Consider the following 14,290-nt stretch of genomic DNA (forward strand, 5'->3'; position numbering starts at 1 on the left):
GTAAACTAGAAACTCCAAAGAAAAAAAACAGTAAAGTCTTTTCGGCTAATGCCGATTTATGCCTACACTGTAGTTGTATAGTAAAATAAAAACCTTATACTGTGGTATTTAATATATTACGAACTAGCTTTTTCCCGCGGTTCCGCTCGTTTTTAGGGTTCCGTGCCCAAGGGGTGCCAACGGGACCCTATTACTAAGCCTCCGCTGTCTGTACGTCCATCTGTCAGCGGGCTGTATCTCGTAAGCCGTAATAGGTAGACAGTTGAAATTTTCACAGAATGTATTTCTATTGCCGCTATAATAAAAATAATAAAAATTAAATTAAATTAAATAAAGGGGGCTCCCATACATGGAAAAGAAGTCGAAATAAAATTACTAAATTTTACGCGGACGAAGCCGCGGGAAGGTAGGTAAAGGAATAAAATGTGAAATGAAAATATTTTTTATTTTTGAAAATATTTACTATTACACAATCTACATACCCATAGCCAAAATTCCCTCATTGTATGAAGAGACCCAGCAGTGGACCGTAAAAAGATGTTAGACCATAGTTAATTTATCCTTCCCTAAAACAGGAAATATGCACACTATTTGAATTGTCAATACTCAGAAGAGACCTATCTGTTTATTTTATATTCTTTGATCGGAAACTTTAAAATACGTACAACGATAACTTGATACGTACTTATGGCATGTGACATAAGGTACAAATTGCAATGAGTTGCATTTTACACGAACGTGCACGAGTTTGTTATTGTTAAATAAGTGAAAAATACGAATTATATAAAAGAAATAGTTTTACTTACGAATGAAATGTGATTCCTTGACTTTTGGAAACCTTGCTTGTGTAGTTTGTGCGGAATCTCATCACACACGACGGCATTTTCGGTTGTTTTGGGAGACGAAAACAAAATACACATTACTATCAACGACGTCATCGATAGCGCGACGCCAGCGGGCGACTGAGCTCAGGTTTGCTAATTAGCTTAGTTTTAACGTGCCACTTGCGGTCCGCGTATAACGTATCTACCTATTTTCTTCTAATATCATTGACTATAACTTGTATAACTTTTACCATCAGCAACTTGATTAAATTTATAAAGTACTGTTTTATTTTTAAGAAAACCAACATAAATGTGAATAGTCAAATAAATTTAAAATCTTTAAAAAAATACCACCGTAAAAATATGCAGTTTAAAGAGTTATCGAATTTAGTTAAGTAGGTACAATACAAGCATGCAATGGTGTCATTCTTGGTCACACAAATTACAATTAATTAATTACTTAGGTTGGTATACCACCAACCTAAGTAATTAATTAATTGTGATTAATTAATTGTTACCTAATAATGTTTACTTTACAATAGAATCACCGCTGCACTGAAAATAGCTACGGATGTGTATGGAAACTATAAACAGATGTTCACATCATGCCTAAAGACATCAATGTCTAATCAAAGGTGAAAAATATTAAGATAATATTATTACTTATTCGTCCAAAGATATTAACAATAATTTTTTACAGTTATAGAAATGCAGAAGTTTAGATAAAAATTGCAGTAAATAATTATCAGGCCCATCCGTTCAAAGCTTTTTTAAGGTTGCATCTATTTAGTATAATAGATTAGTCAATTTGGTGAATATCTTCAGTGATAGAAGAAGCAGTTCTCCTCATAAAATCACTTGCGACCAGTGCAATAGTTCTATATTACCCACAGGCCACAGTAAACTTTTCCACCATTAGTACGAAGTCTCTCTTTCTCTCCTTCCTTCTCTGCATCGTATTTGTCATTGCTGAAGGCTATGAACCCTTTACGTTAATAATAACGGAAACTCAGGTCCTCCTGCATCCGCAAAATATTGAATTGAATTGAATTTATTTCACGTACGACATCCTATGCCACCGATAAATGTGAAGACTTTACCACAGGTTTGGAAAACAGATTCTACTGAGAAAAGTCGGCAAGAAACCCAGCAGTTGCTCTTTTTTAAAATCAAAATATTACCCTATGAAAACAGCAATACATTAGAAATGGCTACTACCTACACTATCTTGTGGGTTGCTGAATGCAAAGCTGTTTCCATGCAACCTAATTGTATACCTAATAACCGCTAATAACTTAAGTTGTTTATAGGTAGTTGTGGTTTGTTGTTGTTAATAGCCTTTTGACCATGAAAATTTTGTTTTTAATATGATATTCTCATATTTGACCATCAGTAAGCGTAACATGTTACCTAGATTCTGGATAAATAATTTGACTTTATTCCAGATTCCTGGTAGACAACCTGCACAGTTATATCAATGCTTTTTCAAAGACGACAGTGGGTTACGCACCCCAGTTTACCGGCAATCGAAAATTCTTTGCGAACATGATCAACACGGCTACCTTCAAGAACGTGCTGGAAAAGGACGTTGCGACGTTACAAACAAATTTCGTAGAGAAAATGAAATTCTGTGACTCTTCCGTTATGGATACAGAGAGTTTAAGGCAGTATTACGATCGGGAAGTGGACCAGACTAAATTATAAACATTTTATTATGTATTTAATGCTTAGGTACTTATAAATTAAATTAAATAATGAACCTCCTCTGATAAACTACTGTGGCTGAAATTCTAAAGTTCCAGTTAAGCTTTTTTTTTCCATTAGCTACCTAGGTACCTTAATAGGTAGATACCTACTTAGATACTACTTAGCTTAGGTAACTAATATAATAATAATAATAATAAGTTACATTTTTGGTTCTGAAAAAAAGCGGGTAGGCACCTAGATAAGCTAGATACTAAACCAAAACAAGTTCTGGATACAATCGGTGATCTTTTGATGCGAACCAGACATTTCTTTATATTAGAATAGAAAAAAGAAAAAAATCAAATAAACTTGGACTAGGAAAGCTCTTCCGGCGTCAGTTTTCTCCTCCAAATTTATATAGGTCAAGTCAGGAGTGAATAGACATCCCCTAGGCAAGCGCGCTCCATTTTAGGCTGCATCATCATTTGCCAGCAAATCCGATTGCAGCTAAGCGTTAGCTCCATTCTTCACTTGCACCGGTTCAGTTCGGAATGCCCTTGTCTCTTTGAACTTTGAAGCGAGCCGATCGAGACATTTGAGTGATGCCAACATAGAGATGATGCCAGTACGAGAACGAGTTTCTTTCTACTTTGTCCCGATCGATCGGGCGGTTGTTCTTTTCATTTAAAATTCAAAAACAATAGAAATTCAAGTGTAAGTAGTACCATACCTACGCAATAACTGATTTGTACCTACTTAGATCAATAAGACATGACACATGAGGCACATTTAGGTATATCGCTGTATTTAATATAATATCTGGCTTAGTACCTCGTACGTTAACCAATATTACTTACCATAAAATTAACATACTTACCTAGTTTAAATACAAGTTAAGTACCTACCGCGAAAAAAAATACCTATAGGCATAAAGTAAAACACATCGTTTTTACGTGGTTTGTACCATGTTTGTACAGTACCTTTCTATACTTTTAGTTTTATTTAGGTAGTTTATAATATATGAAAAATCTTTAAAACCCGAATAAATTAAATCACAGTAGGTAGGTACGGGTTTGAGTATACAAGGTTAAACAATTCGCCCAGATTACCTTCATAACTGGGCATATGTGGTAAATAGGGATGAGTGCGTCATTTGTTACCTTTATACAAAGGCTCCAGAGTCCCGACGACCAACGTAGCGTTAAATGGAATGCAGGTCGACAATACAGTTTAGGCATAGTGGCCGTAATTTTCTCTAAATGTTTGTTTTATATGAACTTGAAACGAGTCGACTTTGCAATCTGAACTTTATAAACACGAAATACGCTCACTATCGTTACCATTATTTTAAACTAATATGTTGGTATGTAATTACTAATTAGTTAAATGGGGAGGGGACCTATACCTATGGCTAAGTTGCAATGTTGTCGGACTATGTTAATAACCTTATAGCTAGAACCCAGAGCCGTTAGGCGAGTAAAAAATGTTATTCTAATGTAAAAGTTTTTTTTGCTTATGTCAAATCAAATGATTGTGTTTTTTACCTATTATGTATATTAAGTTTAAAATAACCCACATGTAGCTTAATGTTGTTAGTTTATATTAAGTAATTGTTAGTTAGCTGTTAAGTATTAAGTATAACAATAAATTAATGTTACGTGTAGGTACCTATCGACTGTCGACGGCACTGGTGTACGGAAAAACTTATTTAAAGTTTATGAATGCACCAAACTTGTTGTCACCTGCAAATATTCTTCTTTAATAAATAAATAAATACAAAAAAAAAATATCATGTGTGGGTACGGTAAAGGAACTTTGTGAACTTTGTAAATTAATTAAATAAAACGAATAGAACCATCTCAATTGTGTATTTAATAACAGTATAGCAATATAAAAGCAATATAGTGTTTCGCGAAACGTTCAAATGTACAGTCATTCACGTTGGATAAGCAACGTTGACCGAAATCGATAACTGGATGGGTGACCGTTTTCGGAGGTGTTATTTGACCTTTGCGGTTCCTCCGTCCTTCCTCGGACATCATACTAAGCTGATCGATATTCCGTTTAGTGATAGTTGGAAAGAGCGACTTTTAAAGATTTCAGGTCGGCAGTCGGCACCCCGGTGTAATAAAATAAGAACTGTCGACCAAGGGCGTGTCACCACACTGTGGTCCAACGGTACTAATTCTTGATGGCATCCAAAACCCCGCTAGATCTCTCGCACTCGCTCGGCATTCGAAGTGGGATAGCGATAAGTAAATATTTGCTTCAAGTGAGTATTGGAATGGAACAGGAAAGTGAACTAACTCTCCATTATAAACAGTGATGTGGTTATATAAAATAAACTTCTACTGCATATCATTGCATCCTAAAAACCACCGCTACCACACCGCTACCGGCTACTATACCAATGTTATACCCGTTTACTGTATGCCATAAGTGTCAAAAGTCTGTCAAAGTTCTTACTCTATGGTCAAACCCAAAGCCGTGCAGAAAAAAAAGTACCTACCTAATTGGCGAATTTATTTTTATTTTTATTTTATACTTAATTATAAAATAGATTTAAGTTTATTAATAGTTTATTTGTAAATAAAAATTGATTAAAAGTTGAACTATTCCATTGGCGAATATCATGTTATAATAAATTATTCATCCAAGATCATGCGACATGCGACTACATGTTATTGGTCTGTGATGCGAACGCCCAAAACATATGTGAAAAAATGTGGCGAATAAGGACTAAAACAATCGTTTTGTCACGTTCTAATAAGAGCTTAAATGCATTTAGCTTTTAACTTACATGCATAAGGACTGGAATGTAAGATGGAATACTACCCAATTAAACATAGCTAAACACTATAGATATATCCAGCCCAATATTCCCCGCAAACCCTGGTTTTTCAAATCCAAAAAACTAAATAAAAGGACAATATCCGTTCTATGTAGGCTACGATTAGGCCACATATGCTCCCCAGTGTTTTTAAATAAAATCAGGGTGAGAGATAGCTCGCTTTGTGAATGTGGTCTGGACGAGGGAACAGTCGAGCACATATTTTTCAACTGTACTAACCACCCCATATCTTTGTACGAGTTTCTACCCCATAATATCCCTCGCCCAATTCATTTCCCTTATCTCCTCTCTTTTCCTAATCCTTCGATCCTAAGATGTCTATGCAATTATATTAATTTGTATGATATTAAATTATAATGTATCTCTAACATCAATGTTTAATGTTTTAACGGTCATGATATTATTAATTGTTATATTTCCTTTATGTTAAACTAAAATCATACTAATTGTCCAATGTATAAACTAACAACTTGTGTTGTCCTTGTGTTGTCTAGGTCTAACAAAGGTTTATATACACTGCAGTCTGTGGGATAGAAAGAAAAGTCTCTCATGAAAGGAATTCAAGAACCAAATTACAACGATGTTCTCTCCACTGAATTGACATTGGCGGAATTATTGCGGACAACAAAACCGCAGTACATAGAGCCATAGACAAGAAAAGAAGAAAGAAGAAACCCAAAGCCGTGCAGAAAAAAAAGTACCTACCTAATTGGCGAATTTATTTTTATTTTTATTTTATACTTAATTATAAAATAGATTTAAGTTTATTAATAGTTTATTTGTAAATAAAAATTGATTAAAAGTTGAACTATTCCATTGGCGAATATCATGTTATAATAAATTATTCATCCAAGATCATGCGACATGCGACTACATGTTATTGGTCTGTGATGCGAACGCCCAAAACATATGTGAAAAAATGTGGCGAATAAGGACTAAAACAATCGTTTTGTCACGTTCTAATAAGAGCTTAAATGCATTTAGCTATCTCTTTTTAACAGTGTCACATCCTTTAAAGGTATTTATACTGAGGCCCAAAAACGTCCCTTCAGGCTCAAAGGGGCTAGAATAGAACCCAGAGCCGTAAACCCAATTAAAAAATAACATCCCAAAAATGACCGCAACTTTCGAGCTTTAATTTTTATTTACTTTGTTCAGTGCAACATAAAAGAGTGCAACCAGGGTCTTTTCACTCAGTACATTTTACCCACAGTACAAAATCGCACAGGGTACATTGACTCAGACTTAGCTCGACAGGTGGCACTAGTAGTAAGTTTGTTGCCAACCACGCGCAACAGGTGGCACTACTTGTAAATTTTGTGGCCGGTCAGCAGTGTGACCGTTTGTGGCAGATTTCTGCCATTTGGGCAGATTTGGCTCCTAAATTTTAACTCTGGCAGAAAAAGCTGACGATTTAACAAAGTGGTAGATTGTGGCAGATTTCAAGGAAATCCTTATTATTTTTCTAATCTATCGCCCCACTTATCTAATCTTATTATTTTTCTAATCTATCGCCACACTCACACACACACAGTTAAAGTATCAATTATTAATCTTGGCAATCTATTTTCGTCCTTATTCAAGCAATTAGCAAGAAGTGAAATGTAAAAATTCTTAAATGTGATGGATTAATGCAATAAAAAAAATATATGAAAAGACATTGCTATGCTAGGAGGGTCAGACTCAGAATAATATTAATAATTAATTAAAAAGCAAATTCGTAACGTTTTTTTTCTTTTTAAAAATTACACGGTATTCTTTTAGCTCATCCACCGTAATTTAATCAAGAAACACCGTATTTTTAACCTTACAACACGGTAGTTCTTGATTTACATATGGAAACATTGGCACAGTCACAAATTGTCAAGTCTGTGGTCTGTGTTTATTAAAAATTATTTATTTTCAACCACTTTTTTCCGAGGTTTTCCATTATATCAAGGTGTTTATGTGATATTTTCCAACGACTTGACTTTGTTAGTTGGATTTTGGTGATTCTGTTATAGTGAAGTGACTTGTGCTTTATTTTGAACTCTGACAACTCTACCGAGCAACTTTCTTTATTTCTTTGTACCTCTTTAGCTATTCGAAACTGCAAAGTATGGATTTACAGTGCATTGTGCTGATCTGGATGTGATGGAAAAAGCCATAAAACAAGAAAAAAGAAGAGCTCTATAAGTACCTAACTAATATAACCCCGACTACGTTTCTCGGACTACGATTTGCTGTAATAACAGAAAAAAAGTGTGTGTCCAGTTATAAAAATAAATAAAAGATTATTACCTTATTTATGTGTTTTATTGAAATTAACCATAGAAAAATAGAAATAAAAGAAAATTTAAAACCTATATATAGGTACCTATCTAGGTAGCGTATATACTGTACCTATAGGGATTAGTATATATAGCAGATCCTGTAGTTGCAACTCAGCTCAATAGATGGCGTTACCAAAAAATAGGGACTGATGACTCTATACCCGTATATTCAATGTACTCTGTGAGTGCAACGGTGTGTAACGCGATAAAATAAGTGTAAATCATCGATGTATCTACCTATCAAACAAAATAAGTCTGCAGAGCAAATATTTTCCAACACTACTGTTTTTGTTGTTTTAAGGTTATGCAGCTGTTGCTTCCTTTACCATTTCTTGGTTTATAATAATCTACACAACACACCACACTATTCCGCTTGATAACTACCTAACTGATAATGAAACGACCTTGATTAGTAGCATTCGTCTTTACCCATGTATTCAGTGTTTACACTCCAGTATCAAGTGTGATAATAACTCATTTAGATCAAGAATCTAGACCAGACTTGGAAGGTAGAAAATTGTGCCCTATAGGTAGGTACGTACTTACCTAATGTTTTTATTTATTAAGTGCTATTTTGTTATCTCTAAAACTGTCATTTCTTTTAACAAGAAATCAAACGGTTTAAAGATTTATATTGATCAAGTTTCATATTATTAATTGTTGTGAAATTAAAAAACAAAATGACATTATCATTATGGGTCAGCTCTTCTCGTTTTAAAGAATAGATAATGGTTTTGGTTGAACACTTTCAGATAAATATCTGTAATCTAGGTTTTTATTTATTCAATTCTCTACATTCAGTATATTTGTATAGATTTTATTACATCAGTTTGTCGATAAGATACCTATTGTACCTATAGTATACTTGGGGATATGGATCCAGTGAAATGATAACACTGATAACATGCATGCATTATATTGATTTTAGCGTACCTCCTGTAATTATAATAAAAGAATGTGTAATTTTTAAATGCATTAAGCCAGTAGGTTTTTTTCGATTGCATATTGTGTCTACTTTATTCAAATGCTACATCAGCTACTAGATGCTTACAATATGACATTTTTTGCATAGGGTAATTAATATAAAATAATGTTTGTGATTATTATTTCTCAAGGTTCTCATGAGGTTAAGTAGAAGATTGAAGTCAAAATATTTAACACCAGATCCACCAATGAACTTGAATGTGCTATGGAGTCCAATTGACCTGTGATACCTCATGTGAGTAACAAAAATTGTTTTCTATCTACAGTTGACTATGATTTATTTGATTTTACTATTATGAGATACTTATATTTCTCTGTAATATTAATAATATCCTCCTGCCTGAATTTCTGCCATCATCTAGTACACATCACTACCCATATTATAAATGCAAAAGTGTGTTTGTTTGTTGGTTTATTGGTTTGTTGATTTGTCCTTCAATCACGTCGCAACGGTTCGACGTGATTTTATTCATGGGTATAGTTAAAGACCTGGAGAGTGACATAGGCTACTAAATCCATGTGGATGAAGTTGCGGGTATCAGCTAGTTTGTACATGAAGATATGCAGTCTCACACAAAATCTAATAAATATTGCCAATGGGTTTATACTTATAGTTTTACTACTTTAAACCTTCTACACTAGTGTATTTGTATTTTTACAAATAAAAGCCACTGAAAATCTACAGCATATCAATATATAAAATTACTGACTCACTGACTGACTCATCAACATCATCTTGTTTGGGCTCTAACAGAATAACAGTGTTGTGGTCACATCTTGTATCCACAACATATTATAGCTAAGTTGGGGCCTTTTCATTGGCACAACACATTTTAGACTCAAGGTATACTATATATTTAAGTTAAATTGACAAGCCCAAACTTGTATAAAATGTATAATATTGTGTTTAATATGTTGTGTCTGATCAATGAATAAAACATATTCTATTCTATTCGCCGGCCTTAGGCCTAGAAAGCGAAAATTTTGTACAGAGGTTACAAAGCCAGATTTTTCGAAATACACGAGAAGAATAAAGATTTATATTTTTGCCGAATAAAACCTCCGCCTATCACTAGGCCTTACATTAATTGAGGTAGTAATATATAATAAGTAACATTTAGTTGATCATTAAAAAATTATTCAGTAGATCCGTATGTAAACCACCAAGCTGGTGATTGGTATTTATTAGCTTTTTAATTTAAAATAGGTACCTGAAGTTATGCTGAAACCAACCAACCATACATGAAGCTATGCTAAAACCAACCAACCATACTAGTAGGTATAATATTTTTTTATCTTTTCATTTTAGCACAGAACATGCGCTTAGGGATAAAATGGATGACTTACCTGATGATTCCAAATCCATTGTAGAAATAAGCGAAGGACCCATATGTGGATACATAGACAGACATAATGAGGGTACCTTTTATAAATTTAAGAATATCCCTTATGCAAAGCCCCCACTCGGAAACCTTCGATTTATGGTAAGCAAGTTCTACTAAAATAATATAAGAACGTTCAGAATATTTTTAATAAATCACTACCCATATTATAGATCCGAAAGTGTGTTTCTTGGTTTATTGGTTTATCTTTCAATCACAGCAATGGATTGGCCTGATTTTTTCATGGTATAGTTAGAGACCTGGAGAGCCAGAATGAAAGAGTTCCCACAGGATTTTTGAAAATCTAAATCCATGCAGATGTTGCGGGCATCAGCTAGTACCAACCTAATTAATAAAATATTATATTAATAAGTGAAATCAAAATCATATTATATTATAATCATATATAAAAAGATATAATAAATATCAAAACAAAGGTATTTAGGAATCATAATATTATCTAGAAATAATGAGTTATACAAATAGGTATTGTAATAAAATAAATAAAATAAAAATAAATAGGTCCTTCAATTGCACCTTCACAATAACAAAACAGTTCCAAATATACAATACTTAAAAAAATTACTACTAGAATAATATTTTAATAGTTATGAAATTTATTTAGCCTCCAATTCCTGCAAAACCATGGACAAATGTATTCGATTGCACAATAAATGCACCCCCTCCTCTATGTATGAATGTGGGGAATACAATCATTGGATCTGAAGACTGCCTCTACATTGAAGTACACACACCAAATCTAAAGCCTGATAAATTAATGCCTGTCATGTTTTGGATCGGGAGTTACAATTATTTGTTTTATATTGATCATCTCTGTGATCCAACTCTCATTATTAACCAAGACATTGTATTTGTGCGATGTGGCTCCAGATTGGGACCATTTGGCTTTTTATCGATCAACGACATCACAGCACCCGGAAACGTTGGTTTAAAAGATATAGTTATGGCTCTCAAATGGGTTCAGAGGAATATAACAATATTTGGAGGAGATCCTGCGAATGTTACGCTTTTCGGGAGCGGTACAGGCGGTTCCACGGTGCATTTCATGATGCTGTCGCCCATGGCCACTGGGCTATTTCACAAGGCTATTATGCAAAGTTCCTCTGCACTCAACAGGTGGGCCCTGGCGAAAAATCCATCGCAAGCAGTTTTGGAATTGGCTAAGGAACTAGGTATAAATAAAACTAATAAGTACGATATAGTCGAGGAATTAAGATTAATACCAGCGATCGAGATAATGAAAGCGTACGTGCGATTATCTCTATGCGCATACGAATGCGACGAAGGCGACACGTTCGATGCGATGTTCAAGCCCTGTGTCGAGGAAGAGTTCGAGGGGCAGCCGGTATTTCTCAACAAAAGTCCCGCTGTGCTCATTAAAGCGGGAAATTTTAATAAAGTGCCAATTATAATCGGTAGCAATAATATCGAAGCTTCCGTACTGCAATACATGAGGGAAGATTTTTATGCCGATTTCGAAAAGTTCAACAAAGACGTATCGCTCCTCGTCCCGAAGTCACTCGCGTTGGACGATTGTTTTTCGAAAAAAATTGGGCAGCAACTGTTGAATTTTTATTTTAGAGGTACAGAAACCCTTAACGAGCACACGCGAACCCAATATTTGCAGTTGTTGAGCGACTATTACTTCCTATACTACGTAAACAAGACTGTTACATTCCATAGTCAATATGCTCCAGACCACCCTGTCTATTACTACATCGTGAACTACGCCGGCGAATGGTGTGTTCCCAAAGAACTAGACTTCTTCAATTCGATTGGACACTCTGCCGAAGTGTCGTTCCTGTTCCGTATAAAGCCGCCAGATTTGCCACACTGCAAAGGAAGTCGAGATTCTGTAACCACCAGAAACCGCGTCATCAAAATGTGGACCAACTTTGCTAGATATGGGTAAAACATTGTTTAATATTTATAGGTACATTAGAATACAACCGCTTACCTTTATTTTGCGATTAACTGACTCACGAGACAAAGCTGTATTATAGTAAACTAGATGATGCCCACGAGTTCGTCCGTGTGGATTTATTTAGGTTTACAACAATCCCGTGGAAACTGTTTGATTTCCCGGGATAAAAGTAGCCTATGTTTTTCCCTGGGATTAAAATTTCATGAACCCCGGCCTATTGGACAAGGCGCTCCGGGCGCGATGCGCGATACCCAGGAGAGAAGCGGGTTCGAATCCTGGCAGCTCCGAAATTTTTGATATAGATTAATTAAAATTATTTAAAGACAGTTGATAAAAAGTGTTAACTTCTTTGGATTATGAAGAGTTATCCTTCTCAAGTCATTGAGTTTTTAACTTTCTTTCAGAAACCCGACGCCAGACGAAAATGATCCATTACTACAAATAACATGGGACCCGATACACGATGAAAAAACATTGAATTACCTTAGTATAGGTTCAGAACTTACTAAAGGAAGAAATCCCTTCTATGAGAGAATGATGTTTTGGGAAAAATTACACGAAGAGCATTTATTCCTTAGAACTTTAGTGTATTTCAACGACATAGGAGTGCAATGGTAGAATAATCTAGACAAATAAAATCAAATATAATGAATTTACATCAAACTTTTGACAATCTGCTTAATACGGGTAAAAATATCACTATAATTTAAACGTGCTGTATACGCTAATAAGTAATTCTTTTTGACACAATGTTTTTATACCTAACAATTACTTCTGGATAAAGTAGCTTTCTAATGATGTAAGAATTATAAAAATCAGTTTAGTAGTTTCAGAGTTTATGTATTACAAACAAATTTTTCCTCTTTATAATATTAAGTAGTTGTATAGATTTTATATTTCTGTGCCATTTTATAATTATTCATCTGAGATTTATACTATGTCTATGTTTAAGTGTGTAAGTTTTAAAGCTATATTTAGATTTTGATACACAATATTTATTAAGTGTTCGACGCATATTATACCAACCACCACCAAGTATAGAGTAATGACCGCCTTCATTTCAAAGAGGGCGCGCGATGTTGATTATAAGAAAGAGGAGGCTGTTGTGGAAATAACTCAGGCTGAGATCTATAGAGCGCACTTTGACTTGGCTCAGACTTAAGATTGAGTTAAAATGAGACAAATTTATGAGAGAGATATAGCTCTGTCTTAAGTCTAAGCTAAGTCAGAGTGCGCTCTAATACTTACGCAATTTTCAGCGTTTCTCTTGCCTAGAGATGTGTCAACTCGGCTTACTAACCCGTGCTTGAGTTGTCCTAAGTTCGAGTTAACTCGAGTTGAATTCTCTAAAGGTACGCTTAAAAGAAATTCCGCGGTTTCAGGGAATTTAATCGTCGTTAAAAAAATGACGTCACAACCACTTGAAGCACTTTACTGTAATACCGAGAAATACCTGAAATTTCACATAATTGCTCCATATCGATCCATACGTGGTCGTGACGTCGTAATTGACCAACTTTCTTGGAATCGCGGAATTTTAATTGCCCGTGTAAGCGTACATATACTCCCCGGCCACACACTGCCTGTGTGGCATGGGAAGTATCAAGTAAGCAGAGGAATGCGAGGAAAGGAGGCAGAGACGTAGTGTAGCTGCGTTACTCGCATGCCGCACGCCATGCTCCTCGTTCAAGTATGAACGCGAGTAACGCAGCCACACTACGTCTGTGCCTCCTTTCCTCGCTACTTCCCATGCCACACGGGCAGTGTGTGGCCGGGGGGTACCAGATCGCCGCTAACTCGACATTGAGTTAGATCGACTGATACGCGTGTCAGAGTCAACCAGCGGACAATAAGCCGCACACTGGATTCTCTTGTACACAATCTCTAAACTAAACTAAATTAACAGGTCTAAATCTAGTGCTATCCTTTTCCACAAGCAACATTATGAAAGTTATAGCAATAGATTTAGACGTGCCATTTTAGTTTAGTTTAGAGATTGTGTACAACAAAATTAGCCACACTGTTCGCCTAATGGGGACACAGCAGGAACGGGACCAAATAACTTTGCCAGTAGGTACACTTGCCAAAGTCAAATTTTTAGTACACGTTTTAATTAAGTTTTAATTAGTATAATTCAATTGTTACCATTTTACTATGTTAAGATTTTGTATATTGAATCAATAAAGAAGTTTAAAGTAAGGATATTTCATTTTAAAACCTAAAGTGGCGAATTCACAAATAAACCTTGTAAGATTTACGGTAATTTGTTACTTGACCGATGTGGTATAAGTCCCGCAAATTGCTAA

General features: G+C 35.0%; 1 protein-coding gene and 1 long non-coding RNA gene across 8 annotated transcripts in view; one reads left to right on the forward strand and one right to left on the reverse strand.

Annotated features, from left to right (window-relative positions):
* Positions 1–426: 426 nt before the first annotated feature.
* LOC138403101 (uncharacterized) overlaps positions 427–14,290 on the reverse strand; it is a 110,415-nt gene continuing 96,551 nt past the window's right edge. The window contains exon 2 of the long non-coding RNA XR_011237390.1: positions 427–1,059. This is a non-coding gene — a long non-coding RNA (uncharacterized lncRNA). The remainder of the gene's footprint in view (positions 1,060–14,290) is intronic.
* On the forward strand, positions 7,846–14,177 carry LOC117986852 (esterase FE4-like). Of its 7 annotated transcripts, none has more exons than XM_069502202.1 (5): positions 7,846–8,207; positions 8,789–8,896; positions 9,967–10,141; positions 10,665–11,968; positions 12,389–14,177. In XM_069502202.1, the coding sequence occupies exons 2-5, from the start codon at positions 8,856–8,858 to the stop codon at positions 12,600–12,602; spliced, it is 1,734 nt and encodes a 577-aa protein (XP_069358303.1). In that variant the 5' UTR covers positions 7,846–8,207; positions 8,789–8,855; the 3' UTR covers positions 12,603–14,177. The 7 variants fall into 7 exon arrangements, with proteins under 7 accessions (XP_069358303.1, XP_034829665.1, XP_069358304.1 ...); XM_034973774.2 differs by having other exon boundaries at positions 8,789–8,892; XM_069502203.1 differs by having other exon boundaries at positions 7,846–8,203.

The sequence above is a fragment of the Maniola hyperantus genome, chromosome 12 (genome assembly GCF_902806685.2).
Source record: "Maniola hyperantus chromosome 12, iAphHyp1.2, whole genome shotgun sequence".
NCBI classification, from domain to species: domain Eukaryota; kingdom Metazoa; phylum Arthropoda; class Insecta; order Lepidoptera; family Nymphalidae; genus Maniola; species Maniola hyperantus.